At 34.0% G+C, this 27,900-nt stretch overlaps 1 protein-coding gene across 1 annotated transcript in view; it reads right to left on the bottom strand.

Annotated features, from left to right (window-relative positions):
• The window catches only part of NCAM2 (neural cell adhesion molecule 2), a 270,546-nt gene that overhangs the window by 80,346 nt on the left and 162,300 nt on the right, over positions 1-27,900 (bottom strand). Inside the window, exon 10 of the mRNA XM_058825545.1 lies at positions 12,576-12,726. Coding sequence (XP_058681528.1) covers positions 12,576-12,726 — 151 coding nt within the window. The remainder of the gene's footprint in view (positions 1-12,575; positions 12,727-27,900) is intronic.

Here is a 27,900-nt window from a genome sequence, read left to right as displayed (position 1 = left end):
AAAATATGTTGTGTGTACATTATTTAGGACACTTTTTGTATCAGTTCCTTATGAAATTTTCAAGCTCTAGCCAAGGAAAAAGTTGGTGTGTTTTTCTTACAAACCTGACTGGTTTGTAAGAAATGTTTGCATTTAACATATACCAAACACTGAGTCTGACACAGAGGAAATTGTTGGTTTGCAAACTAAATGTGATCTTCGGACCACAATGCCACAAAGTGACAAGACTTATCTCTTCTATTCAAGGTTTCTCTGGAGAGCAGGAAGTTTAGTGATTTCTATAAAATGAGAGGGAGTAGCTTTTCTTCTCTTCTTCTTATGTCTTGGGTGAAAAGTAGGTTATTTCTATCAAATATTTCCTAATTTCATTGTTACTATCTTTTAACAGTATTAAAAAAAAATATTTTTTCACAGAAACTTCCTTAACGATTTAATTCCAAAAGAGAATTATCAGTTACAGCTGTTGCAATGCTATCTCTTTTTAATATCTAAGACACATATACAAATATATATGTGTATATATATATGTGTGTGTGTATATATATGTTTTGATAAATAGCTCATAAATGTTTTTGTATATCACTCTGAAAAATCTATTCTAGTCCTCTGACATATAGCTTAGTTTTAGGCATGAAAGTTCCTAATAGGTGTATGAGAAACCAAAACTGAGCATCTTGAGTATGAAGCAAACTTTAGCTTCAGGAATGGTTAAAAACAACTGGGTTTTTTCATTTTTTTTTTCTCTGAACTGCACATTTTAAACTTCTTCCTGTTTGCCTCTGTGAAAAAGCAAAATTTTTGATGACATATGCTGCTGCTGCATCTAGGCATATATACTGTGCAAAAAGAATTGTTATCAATAGAGGTTTTAAAGCACAGATCAAAGCTGTTACATTGCTCAAGGCCAGCAGCATTTCCTTTAATAACTGTTCTGCCCTTCTTTTTGTAGAAAAACAAGCATTTTCATCCAAATAAGTAAAGCTTGCCTGGCTATGAATTTATTTACGAGACAAAGGAGTTCATCTTTCTGCTCCAAGAGTTTTAATAAGTAATTCTAGACATCCTGTTTTTCACAGACCTTTAAACACCCCATATTTCAGCAGCTAAACAGTTTAATGCAAAGAACAGACTATCAAAGAGTCTTCAGAGTGTGACGTCTTACTCTACTGGAGAATATGAAGAAAAAAGCAAACTGCATAACTATGTTTTATGGTTAGCTATGGTCAAGAATCTCAGAATACCAAGGCTCAGAGCCTTGGATTTCCTCTGGAAATTAGGTTCATGGTGAGAATCACTAGTAGGAAAACTGTACAAACTCATTTCTGCATGTTCAATAGATGGATCAATAGCATGTTCAACAAATAGATTGGAAATCTCATTAGAGTCTTCGTGAAGTTGCTTCACAAATTTTATGTAAACACTGTCTTCAACGTGCAATTTCTCACAATAACTTCAATACATTTATGAACACTGGCATGAATGTTGAAGATTAAAAGATACTCTGAATCTGAGAAATCCTGCTTCCTAGACAACATTATGTGGTTTGATGCTCAAGACACATGTAGCAAACTCAAATCCTATTTTAAGACTTCCAAGTGAAAAAGTAGTGCACACTTCTATACTGCAGATAAAAGCATTTAAGAGAACAGGGACTTCCAGTTCCAATTTCTCTCTCCTCTAAAGGTAGATTTTGGACACCCATTGTATATATTTTTTGATATTTTAAAAAGTATAGGTGAGTTATGGACTGCCATCTACCACCAAAACTACAGGTATTAAAAGTCATAAACACAATAAACAAGTAGGACTAAAAGTCTGTCAAATAAAGATATATCCCAAAATAAACAACTCACAATTGTAAAGCATTCCCCTCAAAAAAGAGCTTTGTAATTTCCCTCAAAAACCTGTGTAAGAATGCTTTGCAGACATTTCCCCAGCATTCAAGAGCTCCAGTATACAAAAAGAAGAGGACTGTACTAATGACTTGAAATGGAGAGATTAGTTTAAAACAGATGATTTTTGATTTCCCAGTCAGGAACAGATTAAGATGCCTGGAGCTATGTTTTACAAAAAGAATATAATTCTGTAAGTAATTTTCTTTTTACAGTACAAATAAAAGATAATTTAGATTTCTTATGAAACTAAAAGATTGAGCTGGAAGGGAATAATTTGTTTATAAAGATAATTTGTTTTTTCTTATATGCTTTTCATCACTAACTGCTGTTTAGTATGCTTTAATGGTTACAGAATTAGTATTTCTCAAACATAAACACACATTATGTTTAATATAAATGAATAATGAAAAATAACAAACTTTAAAGCCACGTCTTTGAAAACATAAGTCTGACTATATTATATGTTTACAAAACCTGATCCCAACAGTTTTATAATATAACTAACAAACAAATTACATTAAAAACCAGAATATTTATCAAAAAGCTCTATCAATTGAAAATGAAGTAAAACCAGGTAGAAATGAGAAAGTGGTTCTATGAAAAGATCTTAAAATGCAATATATTTATTCTTTAAAAAAATAAAAGATTCAATGGAAATCAGTTAGAAAATTAGAACCATTAAAAATAATAATGCTTTCTGCTTAGCTTCTATGTAACTGAAAATTAATTTACACCTGACAAAATTTAATGCAGGGTGCAAATGAACTGTTCCTTTAAAGCTTTTTTCGCAAAAAGTAAAAAGTTAAGATGACATACTAGAGTTCTGAACAGATAAGTAGAAGTAGGAGCTTGAATACACTCCAATAAAATAAATACACCCTGATGGTATTTCTTATATCTGACCTTTTAGCACTTTACTGAAAACAAAACAAGTAAAATCCCCCAAAGCTGCAAAAACTTTACAAAATTTACCATTGATATTATTTAATAGATGCACACAATATCATAGAATAGCTCAGGTTGGAAAGGACCTTAAAGATCACCCAGTTCCAATCCCCCTTGCCATGAGCAAGGACAGCTCCCACTATCCCAGGCTGCTCAGAGCCCCATCCAACCTGGCCTTGAACACTTCCAGGGATGGGGCATCCACAACTTCTATGGGAAACCTGTTCTAGGGTCTCTCACCTTCATAACTAAAAAGAATTCTCCCTAAAATCTAATTTCTGATAACTCTCAGTTTAAAACCATTGTCCTTATACTATCACTGCAGATAACAAAAATTCTCTCTTTTGCACACGGAAAGGCTGCAAATGTCTCCTTTGAGCCTTCTCTTCTCCAGGCTTATCAACATCAACACTCCCAGGCTTTCTCCAGCACTCAGGCCACCTTCATGGCCCTCACCTGGACCTGCTCCAGCAAGTCCATGTCTTCCTTGTATTTGGCATCCCAGAGTTGGGGGCAGCACTGCAGGTGAGGGTCTCACAAAAAGTGGGTACAGGGGTAGAATCACTTCTCTTGACCTGCTGGCCACAGAGCTCTGGATGCTGCAGCCAGGATGTGATAAACTCCATAAGGTTTTAAGGCTCAAGTATGCAAGATTGAATATTAATTTGGAGAGATTAGGCAACCCAAATGAAAAAAAACGCCTTGAAGGAACAAAGACTATATCACAAAGACATAAACCTAAACCAAGCTATTCTATGGGTGCAGGATTCTGTAAGAAATTATAAATTTAGAATGGCATTTTAGAGTAGTTAATGTTATGGTACCAGCATCAGCTAAACTCAAGCTGATTATTTTGCCAAGCAAGAGAGAAACTGACAGGTTGGCACTCCAATTAGAACGAGTTCTGGATAACCTGTGTAAGAAGATTATTTAAGAGAAGCAAATTCTGACCTGAAAGCTGTCTCTAGCATTTAGGTATCCTTGTTAGTTATAATGTCCAGGAACAGTGGTTCAAGAACAGACTAATACATCACCTGCCTTGTCCAGAAAGTAATTAAATTAAGGATGACAAAGATCCAGCTCTGGTGTATGTTTGGTGTCATACACAAAATTAGATACAGCAAATTGCCTGATTCAGTACATGTGTCCAGACTACTAGAATGGAAAACTGGTGTGCAGAATCAGATTTGTACTTCTTAATTTAAGAACACAGGTTTTCAAAATGTGGCTATTTGTTTCCCTGGAACATGTAATAAAAATATGTGACAGATTGTCAGGTCTAAGACTCTGGGACATTTCCTACAGTATATTATTGGAAGCCTCACTCTAAAATGATTAATGTTGGCATGAGTTTCCCATCATCAAGGACTTTAATAAACCACATCCTCTGGCAAATCTAGTACTGTCCTTGCCATCAATCCTGTAAAAGTGCCTCAATTTTTTGTAACTCTGCCACAATTTAGTTAACAGCCATCTATCTTTCTCTTGTGCTTTCTCCCTTATACCTTTTTCAATAGTTAATATTTTAAAATTAATAGCTCCTCCTTGGATACGAAGCAGAAGGACCTCCACAGAAAAGTACAATAACTGTCACATATTCATTTGAAAGAAGAAATAATATTAGAAAGACTTCAAAAATGTGGTTAGGTGACTATATTTTAATCTATAATCATTCTTAAAAGGAAGACAAGAATTGGAAAACTTCAGCTACTTACTGCTACTATCATAACCCTGTGGCTGTAAGGAAAAACATCCAAGACCCACATGAGAAATTTCCAAATAGAAAAGCTAATGAAACTCATCACATATTGATTTTAAATTGTCATGATTATTAGCTATAACCAGAGGGGTCTTTTTTTTCTGGAATCCAACCCATGATTTCAAAAGTTTTGAGAGATACTTGTTTCTTTCAAAGCAAGTGCAGAAAACATCACATTTATTGTAAGACTTCCTTTCCCCTTCCCCATTCTCTTAGTTCCTCTCAAAATTCATTAAAATATGACATTGATATTCAATAGTATGGTGTACTATTGACTGATTCTATCTTTATGAAGAGTAAGAGCCCCCTCCTACTGACAAACACTGCTAGTTCCTGGAAACTTTAACTTGGGTATTATTTTTAATATTCAAACACTTTACCAATTGCTCTATTTCCATAAGAAACTTTTTGCTAGATGCAAAGCATGTTGACAATTGTACATTATATAATATTGGGCAATGAATGCATGCATGGCTCAGGTGCTTGGTGCTGCCAGAATTGTAGAAATTCAATGTACCTATTTTTCTTTGAATTTCACTTGACATTAAATAATTGTATTTGTTTTTGCTTAAAAAAAAAAAAGACAACAAAAAAAAAAAACCACCCAAAAACCACAAAAGACAAACTAAAGCCCAAGAAATTTTAATGTCATAGAAATGTCTGCTTTGAATTGATAAAAAATTGATTTAAAATTGCCTAAAGTAGTTTAAATTAGAAGGACAAATTCTAAAGAAAACACACCTAGGTAAAATAAACAAAATAAGCCACTAGTGATGTATAAAATAAACTGTTTGCACATGTCTATGATTCATTTTGTATGCCTGTGAATCACCAACACTGGGAATCAGATCTAGGACAGGAAAATTCCCCTACAGATCCATCACACTAGCAGCAATTTTCATTTTAGGAATAAAATTATCAGGTGCTGCCCATTGTTAACACATTGTTCTCAAATGATGCCAGTTTGCACCAAATTTTCGATTGTTACACGTATTCCAGGACAGAATTACTGGAATAATTTAGTATGGCCTGACTTCTCCATCAAACATTAGATTACATTATTGTCTTATAGGCAGAAGTGAAAAACTGCAATGTTTCTCTCAAAGATCCCAACCCCATCTTTCTTCCTGTCCTATGTGTCACATTTCCAGAACAAAATTCAGTCTTTACCGTCCATATTTTTCTACTTGTCACCCTTACCTCCAGAGTTAATGTGCCTCTCTCATACATTCCCAAATCATAATAGTTGCTGTATTGAGCAAGGACTCTTAGCCTTTTCATCTCTTTACTTAATTTTTACAAGCAGTGCTGTCCAGAAAACAACAATAAAATCTCTAAAAATTAGTTTTGTTCAAGTTTCAAATATCAGTGCCACACTTATCATATCACACAATTATTTTCTTCATTATACTCAGATGCTGTGGCTCTGCTTTGATGGATCTGTCTTGGAGCTATAAGAAGGCAACAATGCTTTTTTTTCATTCACAGGTTATTACTGTGTAATATGAATTTTATGTAGTATGAAAATACTTGTGAAACCATGTAAAATTTATCATATTCATTATCAGTGTAAATATTTAAATTTCACAATGTAGAACCAGGCTCAAGGAGGTATCAGAAAATTCTTCAGTTTTTTTCTACCTTTGCTTTTCACAATTGCAGATGTGAAAATTTATGACAGTAAGAAAAGATGTTGAGGCATATATATCCATTAATAACTAAATTATTAGAAAAAGAAACCCCAAATTATTTTATTCTTTCAAAATTGTGTACTTCTATTAAGAAAAAAGTAGCTAAAATGTAATTAAAATCTACTTTAATTGATAGCAAATTAATTGCAAGATTAACAAAAACATGTAGTAGAGAGCTCTGTTAGGTAAAAAATTATGATAAATTTCTAATATGAATATCATGTTTAACAAGTGATTAACATATATTTAAGCAAAATGTTTTTAGGATGGAAGTATTTTACAACCTTTTCGGCTAAATAATAGGTAGATTTATTATATAGATGAATAATTTTTCCATTTTACCACACATCTGTAACATCAGAAAAAGAAAATGGATGCATTCAACTGTGATTCATTCTGGGAAGTTTGGTGAAATGGTTTTGGAAAGTGACTGTATGTGATAAACCTCATATTTTGCACAGAATTCAACTTTCTTGTCCCCTTGAAGTCACAGCAGTGGCACAGTAAGCTTCTTTCTGTGCAAGTGCACAAGTGCAGAGAAGAAAAATGGTAAATCTTACAACTGACATTCATAATACGTCAAAATTATCACACTTATTCCATGATGTTAAAGGCTGACCTTTCCATCTTTGCTTTCTCATTTTAACCTATAAATTTGACAGGAAGAAATGTAACTAAAGCCAATAGTATTTTATTAGAAAAGATGGATTTTTTTTCTATACTATTTCAATATTTTTTTTCTCTTGATTGTTCTTTCTGTAATTTGTTTCTTTCCCAGGCCATATGTTTGTATTTATTAGTGTTGTTTTCTGGCTGTGATGACAGGATAGAGCTGGGTCCTCATGACTAATGGATGAAGGGAAGGTGTAAAGAAGACAAAGTCAGGTTTTTTCAGTTGTGTCCAGGAGACAGGAAAGAGGCAATGCCATTTTGTGATTCTGTGAGCAGTGATGGGATGTGGCTGCACTGATCTCTTTTAACAGAAACCAAATGCAAATTATGAACTGTTTGAATCTATCATGATTTATGATGGCAGTAGGCAGCTGGAACCTTTTGTGACATTTATCACAACGTCGAAGTTTCCCAGAGAATTGTGGATGATCCATCCATGGAAGTGTTTAAGGCTAGTTTGGAGGAGCTCTGAGCAACCTGGTCTAGTGAAAGTTGTCCCAGCCCATGGCACAGGGGTTGCTACTGGATGAACTCTGAGATCACTCCAAGCCAAACTATTCTATGATTCTGTGATAATATTTGTGGCATCTTGTGCAAAGTAATAGCATTTTAACCAACTGAAAACCTTTCTTCCTTGAAGGTAAATACAATTTGCAGCTCAATCTCTCGAATCCACTTTTAAGTAATGCTGTATTTTTTTTTGCAAAGATAAAAAATTAAATTGCATGAATCCAAAGCATCCCACTCAACTGCAGTGCAATACAGCTAACACACAACAAAACAGAAGAATAATCAGTTAATGAAACCAAGTTCGATACTGCAACAGTAATAAAGTTGGTTTCAAATTGTGGCTGGGGAAAAAAACAAAATCAAACACAAATGACTGTTAATGATAAGCAATACAGTACTATAACAAATACTGCACATTTTTCTTTACAGGCAAAGACTATACTGCACATGTTGCATGATTATTTTTGGTTTTACCACCCAAAGCTGATATTTAACTAATATGGAATATTACTCCAAAATCATGTTTGAATGAAAAGCAATATTAAGAAAACATTCATATTCCTGGAATACACTAAAAATTACTTAAATGCATTTTCTCAGAAATTGATTTTTAAGAAATCATTTTTATCAACTACTCACATGGCTGATCTCATACAAAAATGAATCATGTTACTCAATGTAAGATATTTGTCATAGATGATTCTATCTCAAAATATTACTCTTTGAGCACTGTGAGGAAATAAGCATTTTTGGACCATCCAGCTTATCTAATAGCTGTAATTGAAATTGTAACCTGAAATTGAGAGGTTTAACTAAAATAGTGATGTAAAAACTGGTAATTTCAGCTAAAATGGTCTCTTAGTCAGAATGCTTCCTGGATAGTGTATTGGAAAACAGAATTTTCCAAAGGCTGTGGGTCAATGGCTTTCCTGGTAGAAGGAGTACTGTCCAAAGGAATTTGCACCTGGTGAAACAGGGGGTCAGAAACAGTAACATCTTACATAATGTGTGCACCTGGGAGGACAAAATTAAGTGAGGGCTGTGAAAACTTCCGACAGGCTAATGCCAGTTTGAACAAAACGAAGGGAAAACTGTAAGGGCACATAGAGAGTCTTTCAAAGATCATAAGTGTTGTTCATTGCTCCTTGTTTAAAGCTTTTTCAACTTAGCAATGATGTAGGGGCACCCTAACTAATAATACCACTTGAAAGATGATCTAGCACATTGAACATGCAAAAATTTCAATTTTTCTTCAGTGTTAGTTATGCATTGAAAAATTTGTGAAACCTAAGACCTCATGTGTCTCTCATCACTAATTTTTCTTTTATCCAGGTCTGTATAATGCTTTTAAAGATTAAAAATACCACATGGAAATGTAAACATTTGTATAGCAAAACTAACTTTGAGAGACACCTGATATTATAAGCAAAATCAATTTATAATTCACTAGGTTTAATATATTTAAATTCCTCAGGCTGTCTTGAAAACCTCATCTTAGCATATGACCTGCTCTATCTCTTGTATGTATTTCTCTAATATTTTTAATTTTAAAAATAGTTATTTCTCTATGATAAATATGTAGATAATAGCTACAGACACATCCTAATACCCAATACATATGATATATTCCACTTTTCAATTGATTACTTATTATTACTCTCATCCAGTACACACTAGGCTTCATACATTAAAACAAATTTTGAAGCTAATGAAATCCATTAATAAATAATATTTGAAAATGGTATTTAATTTTGATGTAATTTTGATTTACCTTTCAGACTTTATATAAGGAAAATTAAACATAACTAAACACAAAGATGACTTGGTGGGAAGAAATATTTAAAAATGCCCCCTGGTTCCCTGCAATTCATGTCTTCACAGCATTTCCTTCAGATAAAAGTCAAGGTTAACTGTTCCCAGCTGGTATCAAACCTGATAATCTCTTCCTGTCCTAAAGAACTGCTCTTATCACCAGGAGCAACCCCAACAGAGAACAAGGATAAAGCAGGGAAATTCTGTGCAATCCCACTGCCAGTTAAATCTCTGAGAGGGGTCAGGAAGTAAAAGGATGAGACAGTGACACCAGAGCGCTCAGTGCCTTCATTCAGCCTGTGTGACTGAGGTGGCATTGAAGGATGGGATGGAAGCAGTTTCCTCTCCTGACTACACAAACTGTCATATACAATAAAACATAAAGAAAAATGCTATAGTTTTGTTTCTAACTTACAGAAAGGGATGCCTGCATTGTTTACTTCCATCTAGAAACTAGATGACAATATCAAGAATTAAGTTCTGCTTATCTATTTATATTTAAATTTTACAATAGTTTATAGCTTATTTATAATAGTTATTAATTAAAGATAATGGTTTATTTATAATAATAAGTAATCATTTGATAATAGTTTATTTATAATAGTTATTATTAAAGATAATTCAAATTTCTGTTAAAGTGGCTGAACTGCAAGACTCAGCCATACCTGAATAAATTCTTCTCAAAAACTGTTTGTAAGAGAACAAAACAAAACTAATAAAAGAGAAAAATTAAACTATTTTGAAGGGTTTAATGCAGTTTTTTAAATGAAAATTTGGGGAAAAAAAAGTAAAAGCTCTGATAGCACTGTCAGTTATTATGCTGAAGAAATGGCACTTGGAAAATATTAAAAGGAGAATCAAAACTATTATATACTGACTTCACCGAATCCCCCCCTTTTTAATGGAGTGCTACAAAAATACAAATTAATCGTTTAGTTTTTGAACCTGAATCTTTTGTTGAAATTCCCAAGCCTGCAACTTATGAAGTCACATAGCTGGAATGACAGATAAGCATCACACAGCTTCATACAGGAAGATGCTGAGAAGGACGGTCAGAGGTTAGGACAACAAACAACCAAACTTTGGGTGGAAATGGGGGCAAGGAGGTGCTGAAAGGTTCTTGAAAGGGGCTGTTTTGTTACAGAAGTTTCTGTCAGAGGCCAGACTGATGGGATATGAGGTTGCAAAGATGCACTTCTTCCTCCTGGGGACATTATTTTTAAGAACAGGAGAATTCTTTACCATTAAACAAGTTCTTTCTTTCCTGGGTTAGACAAATAAGTTATATTTGAAATTCATATACCAGTTCAAAGTTATTTGCAAAGGAAAGCACAAAATTTCTCTGAGTCATTAATCAGAATATGAGACAGACCTATATTATATCACCCCAGAAACACTTGCTTTGCATCATAGAACTACTTGACTTAAAGGAATTGAGGAAAATTGTATTTCTGTTAGTCAAACAATACCTGTGCTGGAAAAAAATACATTTGATTTAAGGCTCGCTATCAGTTGAGTATTTAAAATTTAAAACTCCAGTTTTAAAAATATCATAATAAAAATCTTCAGTTATACATTAAAAGTATCCATTACAATGCTTGATTTCTCTGATAGTAGAATAATATTTCTATGTTCTTTATAAACTGTGTTTCCTCAGAGGATTTTAGAACTGTAGAAAATTTTATGCTGTATCAAAAACTGTGTCTACCAAGGCATAAATTCAGACTTTAAGTTATTCCATTTTCTCATATACTGCATTTGATTGTTCCCACACATATTCAAAATTCATTCTGCCATACCATAAAAAGACTGTTACTTTTAAATTCCTTCCACATCATCTAAAACTTTCTCCCTGAAAGGTGTCTTTGGTTATAATAATGTATTGTATCAATGCAGAGGTTTTATTATGCCCTCTGGTATGAATACTGTATTGCTAATAAAACCTTACATTTCGAGTGTCCATGTTTCATAACATGTGGTGCAACATATCTCTCTCCTCTGAATTCAAGATATATTAATATTTAATACTAAAGCATAGAGGCAACACAACAATAATCAAACCATGTATTTCATATCATTATATGGAGAGTTGGCAGAATTTTAGAGAAACTACGCCTAATTTACATTTTTATCTATTTTTTCCCCTTTATATACATATAAAAAGTTATCATTGCATGCATTAAAGAAAACAAATGTAGCAAATTAGAATTTATTTCTTAGGTCTTCTGGCTTGGCAAATCTCTCCATTCCTAACACCTAAAAATTCTTTTGATCATTCCTCATTTTTCTTTCAGATTTATATTCTATGCCACAATGCAATGCTTCCCTGCCAAAAAAGAGCACACAACTGTATAGTGAAAGCACTTTCAGAACTCCTCAGGAAATCACTCCGTGGTCTGCAATCATTACTTTTATTTCTGTGCCACAGAATCCTATTCCAGCTTTTATCTTCCCACTGGAAAGAATTTTTCTGTTTGAAGACTCAGTTCAAACAGGCTCATGCAAAATCTACTGGAGATGCAAAATAATTGTATCTAGAAATTTCTAATAAATGAAGCAACAATGAAATGTTAAAAAAGGATTTTTTTGCTTAATTTTTTGAAGACCTTTTTTCAAGGTCTTCTTTTTTCGTGAATTTGAAGAAAAAGTTGAAGAACTAATTACCCAATGAATTTTTTTACATTTCAGATTTATATCCTCTGATTGGCTTCTCAAGTATGAGATTCTTCTAAGCAAAAATAATCTTCTTTTTCTCCTGGATAAAACGCAAGAGCTTGGAATAAAGACAATCTCTAAAAGAGACTGTTACAAACATGATAACTCCAGGAGGGGTATAATAGTGGCCAGACACCTTTTAGGGATTAGTAAATCAGAGGACTCAGAAACAAAAAAGAATCTTTGTTGAATCTTAGGAAGTAAAGCTCAAGATTTAGCTGATGCTCAAATCAGTCCTTACTTTATCCTGCTGAACACTTTTCATTCCCAGCACTCTCAGCTTGCCCAGAGATTTGAAGTTATTAAGCTTAGCCTTAAGTTAGTGGATAATAACACTGGAATATGATTTCAGAAGAAATCCTGTCCTACATAAGTCACCAACACACCAACAAGAGTCTTGTTAATTCAGAAAAGACAGGATTCTTCCACAGAGGAATGAGCTACAGGACATGCTTTCTTCATTTGTGCAAGTTTAATCATGAATGACCACGAAAAAAATGACCTTCCATTAAGAATGTACTTTTTTTTTTCTTTTAAAACAGATTTTAAAAGAGAAAACAAAATATTAGAACTTACATTCAATATCAAGGTACATGCTCTTTTGGTGCCCACCAATTCTACTTGCCGCTTCACAGTCATATCTCCCTGAATCTGACAACTTCACATCTTTAATATGCAGTGACGACTTCCCATGCTGCCCTTTGACTTCTATACGGCCATCTGGGCTCTGTTTACATTGATTCAGGAAAAAAGAAGGTTTTATATGTTTATATATGTATATCAATGTAGAATTTATAGATATTAAACACTGCTGATAAGAATGACTGTAGCATCTCTTCACCTATGGTGAAGTTATTACTGACAGCTAAGCAACTTCTAAGTTGTCCAAATAAATTAAAAAATATAGATAAACAGGTTCTCTTTCTAGGCAGAATAATAAAAGAAATAAGTACATGCTTAAAGGAACATTGTCAAGGGAAACCACAAAACATATCAAATTATAACAGCAATAGTGAACTACAGACTGAAAACTTCTTTATGATCTCACTCACTGTGTTATGATGCTGTTAAGAAAAATGCATAGATACAATACTATATCTTAGAATTCACACAGCATTATCTCTGGTCATTACAACTGCAGCTGAACAGAAGTAATGCCTCAGACAATGAGCAAAACCCAGAATCTTACAACTGCTAAAAAATCTTGAACCATAAATACAAATAGAATTTTTGGATTTCAGTTCCTTTTCATTCCATGGAAAAGGCATGAAAAAATGAATAGTGGCTTTAAATTTTCTAGAACATAAATTTTATAAAAAATACTTATCAATAATGACTGTCCTTGCCCCTCCCCATCCCTCCCCACAAATCCACAAATTTGTTTTAATTTATACAAATATTGGGTAAAACAAAACAACATAAAGTCCTCTTCTTGATGCTTCAAACTTTATGAAATATTATGCCTGAAGAAAAAGAAGTTATTTTCTTCTGCTCTTTACTTAAAGCATCATACAATAGTTTGGGCTGGAAAGGACCTTAAAGCTCATCTCATTCCAGCCCCCCTGCCTCGGCAGGGACACCTTCCACTAGATCAATTTGCTCAGTCTCATCCAAACAGACCTTAAACATTTCCAGGGATGGGGCAGCCACAGCTTTTCTGGGCAACCTTTGGGAAATTTGTTGTACTTTGTCATCTCTCACCTTGTTTAAGGGAAAAAAAAACTCCAAATATGATTGAAAATACTGATGTTAAGCTACCTTAATTATTGTAAGGTGGAAAAGGGATGAAAACTCAATAATTATTTGACTGCATGACGTTACACTGGAAGCAGATTTTTATGTTCAATTCTATAATACACACACTCAAGTTTACTGCATATTACACTCAATACTCACCAAGTGGCAGCTGATGTTTAAGTGGTTGAGCTTTTAACTCATTAAAATTGTTCCTTTTCTTAATAAAGGAAATATGTCACAATTTAGAAATATGTCACCTTAAAATATTTGATGTAAAGCAGTCAAATGAAGCATGCTGTTTATAATGATTTCTATAGAAAGAAAAGTATCCTGATCCTATGTAAGAATCCAAGTAGACTGAATTTTGTTTCCTGTGAAAATGGTTCACCATAGCAACATATATTAAAGCTCTTGAATTCTAACCCAGAAGCCAACATAAACCTCTTTGGATTGGCACAAATTAGCAACTTAGACCACTTAACTATCAATTTCAATTCTGAAAACTCTATTTCTACAATATGATCAAAAAAGGAAAAATTATGATATTGCTAGTAAACAACAGTTTACTGCTAATTAAAGTAGTGAACATCATGGCTTTTGGAAGGAATTCCTCAGCTAATTAAATGCAATTTCTTTTTAATAAACCATTGTTTTCTAATTTCTGATACAAAACCAGATTTATATATATGTAAAACATAAATATAAATGCTTATTTTTATAGCATTATATCTATTGCTTATATATATGTAAAGCAGGTACATTCTATGACATAGTTAATACCGGTTATGAGCATTTTCTTCTTTATTTAAATATTAAGCATGTAATACCATGGCCAAACTACATTATTCCTACCTAAAATCTACATACACTTCAGAAATTTAATTTCTGATTTTAACTTGATGACAAATATTTCCTTAAGAACTTATATTTTAAATGGTGAAACAACCTGAGACAATGAATCATAGATAACAATAGTAAATACTTTATTAGTGATTCATTAGCTCTGTACTCACCCCAAATACTTTAATTCACTAGTACATATTTCACTATAAGTAATTCCATATATCCCTAAGCACATAAATGAGTACTAACAGATGTAATACAAGAAAATAATAATAAAAATAAGCAGAAAGATCCTTAAATTAAAAAGGTAATTTACAGTAATTCAAATAGGTAATTACAGTAAATTAAATAGGCAATTTACAGGTAATTTCACAGTAATTTCTCAATCTCCTTTTAGTTTACCTAATTATTTTCTAATACTGATGGAAAAAAATGTTGACTGTACTCAGCATAACTTTCCTAAGTTCTCACATTCTCTTATTCAAATTTAGATGATGTAACATATCTTAGATTTATAGGTAGGACAAAACTCAAGCTATAAATACTAATAAATACTCTGAATAATAGCTAATAAATACTCTGAATAATAGAAGATTTTCATATATCATTTATTCTTATAATCAAATATATGGTAAGAAACATTGAAAGAGGGATTTACTAGGTTCAAAGTCCATAAAACAAATAAAACAATGGTAGGCAAGAAAATTTCACTAGAATTATAATAAAAATATGCATTTACTAAAGAGAATTTCTACTTATTTTTAGGTTTATGTGTTAAAATTGCTTACTAAATCAAGCAAAAATTATAAATGTGTTCTGCTTCATTGCTTATAATGCATATTATACTGTGGCTTTTTAATAGACAGTTTAAAAAGTCCTGTTCCCTGAGTCTATTCTATAGATGGACTGGTGTACAAATCCATCATTTATTTCTTTTACAAAGATACTGCAACACCTGATTAAAAATATACTGATAGGCTGGCATTCCTGAAGAAAGAAACAAATGAAAGAAAACAAGAGTGTAAACACAGACCAAGAAAACTCCATTACAAACAAAGAAACAACTAATTAAACAAATAAATAAATGAAAGGAAATATTTTGATGCAGGTGTCTCTATCAGTGAGAGGATTCTCAGAATATGAGGAAAATCAGCACATGCAAATCAAAATGCTAATTAGAATGGTGAAGTTTCACAAAGACTTCAAAAACACTGTTGGGGCTCTATTACATTTCTTTATGGTATAAATCACACAAGAGAGATCTGGGTAAATGATTCAAGGACATGTGGTTACACAAAAAAAGCACATAACAGTGCAGTTGGATATGAAAAAGGGCAATGAAGAAACTGGAACAAAAATCAAATATGTAGCATTACCAGCAGCAAAAACTGAAGACACACTATTTACATTTTTCTCATATTGTAAAGGACATTATTAAAACCAGGATAAACTGACAAAGCAGAACTTTCTGACCCTTGGTAACGCCTTTCTGGGGTTAATTTCTTTCCTGCACTAATTATGGAGAGCACAATTTAGTACAATGTCTGACACCATAGTACAGCAAAACATGAAGAGAAAGAGACACAGGTATGGGAATACTACACCTGCCCAGTAATCCTTAGGAGAAATCCCCACCAGAAACAAAGCTTTGGAGCTGCCTATGGGCCAAAACCAAAATACAGATATAATCTCTATAAATTAACAATGCCAGAAACTCTGAAGCCTGCCTGAAATAAAAATGGATACCCACTAAATTGGGACATTCTTTTTTTTCTTTTCAAATGTTACAGCATGAGAGATGTAGCATCTGTATTTTATGTTATTGCTAATCATTATTGTTAATAATGATAAAGAGCATAAAAGGGGCAGAACAAAAGAACAAACCCCTAGAAAATCAGAATAGTCTCTGTGGCCCAACAATCATGATTTGTGCTCATTCACTGTATTACTCAGTATCTCCTCCCACCATGGAGAATGAACAAACATTGAGGTCTCAAAAACTTGAAGTTAAGACAGTACCATACAGATTTACACATTCTTTGAAAAAGAAATTATGTTAACAGGCCCTTACACTCTCAGACACTGGAAGAATGATGAAGTCTTCAGAAGTTGCATTTTCACAGCATTTTAGAATTCATAATAAAATCTAAGAAATAAATATTTTTCATGGCTAATGTTCATTGGAGAATTTCATAGAAATCATAAATAAAAGTGGTGTTTTTGAGACTTTGGTGGGGGGTTTTTTCTTCTCTCATAACTTTATCACCAGCATAAAACTAAGATACAAACAATAAATCTTCAGCAGAGACTTTGAAAAATGTTTTACATAGATAAAGTCTCTTTGGGATTTTATCCCCATGAAAAGCAATTCCCTAAATTAGGAAGCAAGAAAGCCCTTTTATTTTGATTACTGATAGCAATCTAATTTTCTGCCATTGTTAAAGGAAACTCTTCTATACAGGTCTGCAAGTAAAAAATATCCAAAATGACACCACATAAAAAATATCTTCTGGGAAAAGTTAAAAAGAAAAAAAAGGTGAAAATTTTCTCCATTTGCAATATTTTTACTTATAATATGTAGTTAAACACAAATGACTCCTGTGCTAATTAAAAAATGAGAGGTATTGCATAATTTGAGATTAGTGCTGCAGGTTCTCTAAAAGTATGTATATATTTTTGGTTTTGATAAAATTCATGTGATACTATACATGTCATTCTACTCCTTGACTTCTTCTGTCATGCTCGTGCTTCTTGGATGTCTTGCATAATTTGCAGTTCCACATGTGAATATTCCCAAAGGCCTGACCAGCTGATGCTGACCTGACTGGCTTATGCTCAGCTCCAAGGACAAGAACCAGAGCTCACAAGGCAGTACCAGAACAATGACAACTCTGAATTTCAAGGATTCCACTAACAGAGTGGATGGCGATGTGATGAGACAACAACATCCACAAGGAGACAAGGATAGCTTCTGGAACAGAATAAATTATTCAGGTACCATGGAGTTTTCAATCTACAAAATTCCACTGCCATTTTAGTAAATTCAGTTTAATTATTCAGGAGGTGAGAGGTTGCTAGTGCCCAGAAATTGTCGTTTGTTTACAAACTGTAGAAAGTTGCACTTGGACAGAGGTGGATAGTGTGGTTAGTGCATGAGCTTGATTTATCAGCCATTGCTCCAACTCCCACTGAGAAAAAGTAGAACCAAATGAGATGAAGTTGTAGGGCTGCCAAAACTTGTATTTTGAGTTGGCTGAAAACAAGAACAGAAGGAAGAGCAGTTGCAGAATTTGGTGACTCATTTGTAGCTGGGTTTTAGTAATATGCTTGAATGGTTAGAGAAGCTGACTTCCCTCCTTGAGTTTACCATTTGGCTGTCAAAATACTCCTTCAACACCTGAAGTACAAGTGCAAGACTGCAAGCAAAACAATCCCTTCATTTAAAATCTAGAAAAGTTGAAATACCTTTATTTTACTTTATTTAAATGTTTAAAGCTTATTCATGTGCAAAGTGCCATCACAGTCCATAGTTAATGCTACAGGTCAGTTTTTCCTGTCAAATTTACCAAATATATCTTCCGACACCTTGTGTACTTTAGTATTATTTTGGAGGTGTGCTGCATATATTAACCACAGAAAAGATGAAGAGGTAGTGGCTTAGAATTGAGACTGTGCTTTTCTTTTGCAAAACATGGAGCAATGTACTAAAAACCAGTCACTGTAAGAACATGTAACTTGAGTAAAATCTGCAGGTGTTTTAGATTTCCAGCAAAGGATCTGCTTCAGATGCACACAGTCGAAGATCCTCATACTGTAGGGGGGAGGATTGAAAAAAATCACAGTTCTTCCTTCTTTGGATCAAACTGTTAACATTTTCCAACTCATTATTTTGTCTTGGTTATGTTTTCAGTACACATAGCTGAATTTTCAAGGAGAAAACAAATATTGATTAACAGAATCATCTTTGGAATTTCACAAATAACAATTTTTTAGGAATTTTGCTGATTTCAGGTTGTGCTTGCATCCACATGAGAGGTAACTTGAGATCATATACTTCAGGCTGATGCTTCTGATAGTGAGATTTAAGCAGATCTTAATTGCCCATGAAAATGCTTCTTGAAGCAGCATGAAAAATAAGAGCTTCTGCAACCTGACATGCTGATACTAAATGATGATAAAATTCCAGAAGTCTATTAAATGTACGTGAGCAGCAATTCCTAGTCTGAAAATCTACCTTTGATGATGAGAGAAAGGGCTGTTAGTCACAACAGCCATCATCGTGTAGAAGCTGATGGAAGCTCCCTTCTGGATTATGGATGGTATATTCACAATATTCCCCATTCTCTTCAGGTAAATGTATTCTATCCATGCACCTGTTGGAGACAGCAGAAAATTCCAGAGTATTGCTATGTGCATATGCCTTAATGTCCAGTGAATCAGAATAATGCTACAGCAGTGTCTGGACTTCAGTGATTTTTATAGGAGACCTTGTGATATTTTAAAACTTCAGCTTGTTAATTATACACGTCAGCATGCTGCAAATTCCTGAATTTCTAGGAATATATTTTTTCCACAAAGAAGAAATTATTGAAGCACCTATTGGTTGTAGATCTATAGTGTAGCACCAAGGAAGTCACAAGAAAATCTAATGTTGAAGAAAAAAATACTGTTGTTTTCTGTTCAGCTGCAGACACACCAGTTACTTTTAAAGAATTCAGATTGTAAATGGCAGCAGGTCCTATGCAGGTTGTTAGCTGCATGTACAGTCTCAGGAAAAAAATGTGTTCTTGAATGCTTCGTACAACTTTTTGAAATTATGAACTGATATTTCATTGATTCATGCGGGCATTTCTTTCAAAGTTTAGTCATTATGCAAAGAGGTGACACATGAAATCCTGACACCAAACACTTACAAAGACATTAAATGGAAGACTGAACTTCTTTCCTTCATTGGTTTTTACTCAACAATGAATATGTAAGAAAAATATTTAAGAGAGAAAAATGATGAGGATCCATTCAAGATTACTTCTGCTAAAGATGCAAATCCTAGATGTAAATCACAAATCTTAATGATGCAAATCACAAGAAAAAAATGGTTGACGATTTTTAATGGCAAAAATATTAGCATCATATTAAATAAACTTGTAGAGTAGAACAAGCATTAGTGTTGCCCATGATAAATGACAACAGTAACCACAAATGAGTGTTTATAAATAAAACAGAAATATTACAACTCCAATAATTGCAGATGTGCTTTGTAATTAGAAATCCTGTTTCACTCATAAATACAGTATTTAATGGCTTTATTCCTAAGCATTTTGCTGATCTGAATCTACTCCAACACAGTTACCATTAAAATAGGTGACTCAAATGGATGCAGGCCAGCAAAATTCTCAGGAAGAAGACTTAAGGTACAACGTTCTTATTCAATACAGACCTCACATAAAACAGCCACTAATAGTAACAATTTTACTATACAATTGAATCTTAGTTTAGACAATCAAATATTACTGTAACTTGGGACTGAAGGTGGTTGTTCTGTAGTTTTAGCGACCAGCAAGTGAAAACATAGGGGAAAACTAAAAATGAAAGAAACAACAAAAACCCTGTGGCTGGGCGCACATGAAGAAAAATCATGTCAACTTGCTGCAATACAAAATGGACAAAAATAACTTGAAGCTGACCCAAGGCAGAGTGATGAATTGTCAATCCTTTTCTAATTTTTTTTCCTTTTTTTCCTCTTTTTCCTCTTTAAAGAAAAACAAGCACTGTCATCTGTCAGCCTGCCTCTGGTGTCTGGGTCATTAAAACAAGGAAAGGAAAACTAGGAAAATTTTGTATAATAATTTTTGCTACAGTGTTATTTTCCCCCCTTTATTACTTAGATAATTTGAATTAAAATGTTCAAGTCATTATAACTGAACAAATAATAATTGCTTGGTTTATTTTGTTTAAACTGATATTACTTGGACTGATAAAAAATTCTTACATATATACAGGTTGTATAACCCTCTTGTGCAAGAAAGTTTGCTGTAATATATGACGACCTTAAAAATTACTACCACTATAAGAATTTCAAACAGACCTTAATTCCTGTGTATATACATTCATTTCATTTTCACAGAATTCATATTCAAACTTTAACACAGTCTAGCTTTAGTTGCAGGGATAACTGATGTATTGAGGGTATGCAGAAAAAGAAAGAAAAGAGGGAAAAACAAAAAGATAAACCGGAAACAAATCACGATTTGAGTTTCTGTGTTGTTCAGGAGCTGTATGCAGCTTGAAATCCCTCCCAGTTTACCATAAAGTTGATGTATATTTTACTAAAATTATTCTGGTCAGACAGCAGATAAGAAGTCTGTCTGGAAACTGGGGTGTGACAGAGACCTGCAGGGTAAGCAACAAGGCTCCCTTAGGAGAAGGAAAGTCATGGAAGGGTACAAAGAGGCACAGTTTGAGTCACAAGGTGAAGGGAATTGTCAGCAGAACAGATCCTAACCTCACAGATCACAAAAGTCTTTGCTCAGAAACACTGGTAATTCTGGAGGGCTTTTTTTTCATCTGAAGAAACAAAAGGAAATTACTACAGTAGCAAGCAAATGGAGAAAGTGAGGTAACCTGGACATAACTGAAAGGGCATGTGTTTTCAAATAATTTTATTTAATTGATGTCCTGAATACAGTTCTCAGTTTTTCTATTTACTTGTCTATATTGCTAAATAAAATAAATAAAAATAAATATAAGCTTGTGCTATAAATTAAAGCTTATGCTGGATATATCAGCTAAGTTGGATATTTGCTATTACAGAAAAATGCTGTTCTACAAGAGTTTGAAATAAGGTGGGAAGCAGAGATTGCAACCCATATGTTATTCTCCTGGGGAAAGTCTCATTGAGAAACAAAACCTTTAAGCCAGTCTATTTCTTCTTTTCAGTCAGCTTGCAGGACTCCTGACTCAGCTGTACACATTAGGAAATGGAATATATGATTAAATTATCAGAATTTATGTATTAGTACATCATTGAAGAAACAGATCTGTAATAACACATTAACTGAAGAGAAATGTGGATAAATTAATGACAGCTGAAATATTAGTCACAGCTCTAGAATTCTCTGGTATGCAGGTAATTGGGAGGGAGGACTGGCACCTGGAGGAAAGCAATCATTTTTTGTGCGAGGAAGAAAAGAAGAAGGAGGACTGAGTAAAAAAGTGTCAGAAACAGCCCTTTAACAGAGTTAAAGAACCCTGAGGAATTTATTGTTGTGTTTAGGCTACCTATAGGACATATTAAAGCCTGTTAGATGATCATCTTTCAGTAAAGATTTCTACATGCTATTAATCCATTGAATTTTGCCACAAATGTTACAACTTCATTTGTACAAGCAGGAATTTACAGAAAGGCAAAAATAATTTTATTACTAATAACATTATTTTTGCAACACTTAGAAATTTTAATAACACAGGTTGATCCCATGCATAGATGGGAGTTCTTTTGACAATGAATCAAAACTCAGATGTATTTCCCACTTATGCAGTCCTAAGAAATATGGTTTGCTGAATTTTATAAGCTGTCAATAAGGGGTGGTGCAAACAGTACTTTTCTCAGTGTACAGAAATAAGACTTTTGCATTATGGTTTAAATGAATTTTCATAGCCTCCTAACCAGCAAGATGTTCACTGATACATCATCATTGTCCTGTTAAAATGTAATAATTTCACTGTCTTTGAAATCTAGGAACTGTTATTAGTAGGAAAAGTACTTTATGAGTAGATACACATGGAGAGATTGCACAGTGAGAATGTGACAGGAAAAAAATTATTTTTTAATAAGCATACTAAGGATGTTAATAAATTATCAGGAACTAATTATTACATAGAGTTTAGATTAAAAAAAGAAACAAACAAACAAGGGATTGAAAAACTGAATACAGGCCTTTGCTTTTATCCTGGCTTTGCCAAAAGTTCTGAAGACTTAAATTATCCTAATATATACAGGTACTCAAACTTCCTTTCAGGTCAGGAGAACTGCAGACATTTCAATAGCACAAAACACATTTTTGCCAGCGTTGCACTTCTGATTTTGCCACTGATTATGCCTGTCCTCAATGTAAGCAGAATGCAGAAAATGCAACACTTCTTAAGTGTCCCGAGAAGGTCCTGTAGTACATCAGGGAATAATGGCTCCAGTCTCTAAAGCATGGATGTATTACCTAGTGAGTCATCAAGTGCATATTCTCTATTTCACCAGACAAGCTACAGCTATTTGGAACTCCTTAAAACATTAGCAAATAACACAAGTGATACTTAGGCTGAAGCCCATGAAACAAAAGTTTGTGTTGTAGAAGAAACGATGAATATTCCAGTCCAAGCTGTGCCGGTATTGTAGAAAATGGTCCATGAAAAGTTCCCTGATAATTTCATTCTTCATTAGTGCAACAGACCTAGTATCATGACTGATAACTAAATGGCAAAAGCTAGAATTTCAAATTGAGAAATAAATGCCATTTCCAAGCCTTTAGAGCTTTAATTCAGGCAGTACCTGCAGCACTGCAACCTACAGAAACTATCCAAACAATATCTATTTGGTACATAGGTAGCAGAGAAGCAAATCCATTAAATAGAAAATAGTTTTAAAATTGTAAATATAAATTAGGTGTAAAAAAGAGCATACATCCATTTGCAGAACAGATAACAAATTTGGACTTTATTTAAGGCATCCCGCTAAAGAACTGCTTATATTGTTCATTTCCTAAATCAATGTCTTTTCCTAGGTGGTTTAAGTTGTTAATACAGAAGAGTTAATAAATTTTACATTTTCTTGCCCTTTTGTCTCCTTTAAATAATCAAAACTTTTTTTCTGCTTACCTAATTCTTTCCCAGTAGCAAGTGACCATAAAATTTTACTGAAAGTGTCAACAACATGAAAGGAAAAATACACAGAAATGAGAGAATTCTGAGCTGGTGTAACACCAGAACAGACAGCCATGCACACAGCATGAATCCCTCTAACTCAGTGTATGTACAGGCCCTTGGGCTTACTCTGAATAACAGATAATTTACCTTCTATCCCAAAAGAGGAACAAATCTGAAGGGCCCTCTGGTTGCGTGGCTAATAGTTAGTACTGACTTGCCAAATACAATCAAGATCTCAAAATAATTACTAGTTTAATTTTTGGCTTGATTTCCACATCACTGCAGACACTGTAGCTCAAAGGACTGTGGGGAGCTCAGACAACTGATTGAGCTACTTGAGAACTTCAAAATTTCCACATTGGCTCACAGTTTCCCTATTTCCTCAGGTCACAGAGGAAAGCTGCTCTTTCCTTCTAACTGAATACAGTCCGACTCCTGCAAAATCAATCTTCTTGCTCAAATACTGTCACCTCCCAAAACTAGAGACAGATGAAGGAACACCAAAAAGTATTCAGATTTCCATGGATCAGATGGCTCCTGAAATTCTATTATTCAGGGCTCGTATATGGCCCTTTATTTGCTTATGTCACAGGGTGAAAGCCTCTATATATCTCAACAGCATTAATTATCTAACATACAAGTGACCCTCTTGGTCAAGTTCATTTATTTACCTTCTCCCAGTCACAATATCCTTGCTAACTTCATAGTCTTAATAAGTGAAGCTCCCAAAAATTCATTTAGGGCTTAAAAACAAAAGAGAAGAGAACTTTGACGCCTGATTGAATTGTTAGCAGAGTGTTTCAATTGCATCATCAAACACAATTGTGGCTGGCTACATAAATTGTTCTGGATTTCAGGCCTGTGCCAATACTGCAACAACAAAAATATTAATATGATATTGTAAGTAGGAGCTTTTCCCTAGGTTATAACTTGTTTCACCACAATATGTAGGTGAAACAGGTTATAACAATTTTCTCCAATACAGGAAAGAGATTGCCCTTGTATATTTCCCATCTATTCAAAGAAGAATTATTCGTAAAGAGCAAGATTTGGATAGCTCAGGAAAAAAAAATAAAAATTCCTGGAATCAATTAAAATACCCTAGATACATCTCTGTTCTCTGTGATTCATTTCAAATAAAGACCTGATCCTTGATGAGCAAGAATTTAATAGGGCTCACATTTCAAAAAGAAGGACAACATATTTCACTGACATTGTAAGACTGCTTCTTTTTGTGCAGGAAAAACCAACATAAACAGGGAGTAAAAAATTCAATATTCTTTTTATTACCATTTTTAATAGCTGAAGTGAAGTTAATAGGCTTGGGAAAAAAATAGACTTGACCTTTCAAAGAAAAAGATTATCTTTGTCTATTGCATGATCATGAAAACTATTAAAAACTCTACAAGCTCCACTCTACAAATATTTATGATTGGCATGCAAATACAAAGTCAATTCAAACTTGGAAAATAAATAAATTATTAGTCTGAACTCTGCAATATTTAGAAACAATGTCACAGGACATTTTTCAGGGAGAGCCAGGTTATTGTTGCAACGGAAAAAAGCAGAATTCAACTGTTTATGCAGTGTTCATAAAAAAATTAAAAATCACAGGTTGGGTTTTCCTTGGTGGTACAAGGAGAATAGTACAAGGTATTTAAGAGACATTCAGTGAATATGTATGAAATAGAGTACATAGTACAGTAAAAACTAGAGTATAAAATCCTGCCCTAAATCCAACACACAAGTTGCAACTGGGACCTCTCTGCATTGGCTCCTTTCATTCATTTCATGTGTTTAGATCATAAATTCCTCAGGGTATGCAGCATATGCCTCTTTGGACACATGCTGCATACAGTGGAGCCACTGTCTCATATCAAGCCCCATCTGTTATTGTGATTTGTATTCCAAAACAGGGCTTGAAATGCTAATTACATATAACATTGATCAGCACTCATATTTCTGCTAGAATTAGATGCTATGAAAGTGGGGCACTAAACTCTGTCCTCACACTTGTGCAGTACACCCAGGAATCAGTGACAATTTTGTATCAGCAATCAGGATGTGCTGTCCTTCAGGGATGTGTGTAGAGACCATGGTGCATGCCCAAAATCCATTTCATAACTGATTATGCCAAATTGCATCCAATCACCATCTTTCCTCCTGTTCTAAAAAAAGCAGCCCTTCTCCTGCCTTCTCCTCTTTTCACTGGGAAAAGGGCCAGGCCTGCTGGATCCACAGTGGTCTGTGGGAATGAGCCATTTGAAATCCCAGCTGGAAGGGGCACGGCCAGGTTGGCACATCAGGACAGGCAGGGCTGGGGATTCAGGGACTGGAAGGACACAGGCAGAGTACATGCTCCAAGCAGAGAGCTTTAGCTTGGCACTGAAACAGCAGATGAAGCTGTGGCCTTGGACTAAGCCTCCGTTTTCAATTTTACACCTTTAATGGTGAGACAAACACCTTCCAGCACTCACTGCTATTTGTTTATTCAGCCTTACCCACCCTCCATGTATTTATGGGCTATACAGCCACAGAAGTGATTACAGAGGTCATCTAATATGACCTCCTGGAAAACTTTTCATTTAACTTTCAAGAGAAGTCAGAGGAAAGGGAAAGACCCCCTTATTTCAAATTCTTAGTGAAAGAGAGACCACACACTGTGTGGCAGATTGTTCTAAGAGCTAATTGATAAAAGGACAGAGGAAAAGGCTTCTTTGCTTCTGGTTTGAACTCACTTGGCTTCAACTTTCAAATACACACTTCTGAGGTACTGAAAATCCTTTATCAAAGCTGTATTTTCCAAAGAGATAATTATAGAGCTCATACTCATTAATATCATCCTCCTTAAGCCCAGCTGGGTTACTTCTTTGATCTATGACTTTGGTGCATATTTTCCATTCTTTTGGACACAATAAATTCAAAACTCAGGAAAGTCTATGTCCCAGTTATAAGATCTATCATTGGATGGAAAACATTTTGAATCCATGCAAGCTCAGAATGATCTCACATTTAGCAGTCTTCCTAATCCACATGAGGTATGTTTACATTTTAGTAAAATAAGAACCATATGATTGAGGAGCTACATTCTAAAGTTAATAAAAGTAAAATTAAAAAAATAAGAACAGCACTTCATGTATTCTTTTAAGGATCATTGTGTTAATATTATTGCTTGAACAGCTTTTCCATCCTCTGTGCAAAAAATCATCCCCTAAATATACTCTTAATTCAACAGAAATTATGAATAAGGTGCAGTTGATATAAAGAAAAAACTGATACAAAAATGAATCCCTTGAATAAAGATAATAATTTTATATCTATGCTTAATTTATGTTGTTGAATGATGGGATATTATTTTAAAAGTTATCAGATATAAGTAATATTTTCATTTTAAGACTATGTTCTACCTTCATTTCTTCAATTCATCTTTTCCTTCTCTTTCTGTGTGCAAAACACTGCTGTATTATTTAACAACTATTCAATAATTTAATCACTGCTAGTTTTGTTCCCTATTCACCTGATTTGGTAGGAAATCACAAGCCAGGCTTTGGGCAACCCAGAGCAGGAGGACCATGGGGCAAATATAGCAGCATATTTTATAGGTCAAGGACTATTCACTATTTCAGAACATTTATTTAAGATTCAGCAAAAACTCTCCCATGAGCAATGCACAGAATTCTTTCTTTGGCAAGAACAAAGGAAGGAACATAACTGTATTTATTCGCATTCTTTTTATCTTCCACATTGAGTCTGTCAGCACACCAGTAGGAAGTGAATATAGATTTTCATTTGGTAATCACTATTACTGAGTTCAACCACATTTCAGAGAATATTCCAGCAACACATCAGTTTTACCACCTGCAGCTGGAATTAGGAATATAAGACTGTCTTTTATAGGCACTGGATAAATTTCAGGTTTCAACTGCACCAACATTTAGAGCTTTTTCTGCTATTTTCTCTCATTTTCAATATCCTTTATTGAAAGTTATTTTGGGAACATTTCAAACATAAGTGAGTGGCTAACATTTGTAACCTTTGAACAAAGCATAGTCTTTGCAAGTCAGAAAGATGACCTTTAACTTGAAATAATTAAAGAGGAGAGAAACTGCTTTGTCTTAATGCAAAACTATTAGAAAAAATAATATATAAATACTGCTATATTGCTCCAAAGTGGAAATCGCAGAACAGGAAAATGGTAGACAGAGCCTCATATAAACTGCCTCAATTACAGGAAAGGTCAAGTCAGGGACTAGACCAGAGCAGACCTTCTCCTTTAGAACACAAAAAATGAAGTACATAATTCCTTAACATACAGCAATTCCCTAAGAACTAAGACAGTTACTAAGTATCTAATTCCATTCATGGCATGATTCCTATCTAGTTTGTCACCTGTGTTTTTTTAAGC

This window comes from Ammospiza caudacuta, chromosome 2 (assembly GCF_027887145.1).
Source record: "Ammospiza caudacuta isolate bAmmCau1 chromosome 2, bAmmCau1.pri, whole genome shotgun sequence".
Classification (NCBI taxonomy): Eukaryota; Metazoa; Chordata; class Aves; order Passeriformes; family Passerellidae; genus Ammospiza; species Ammospiza caudacuta.
The sequence above is the reverse complement of the archived record's forward strand: the minus strand, read 5'-3'. Positions and strand labels throughout refer to the sequence as shown.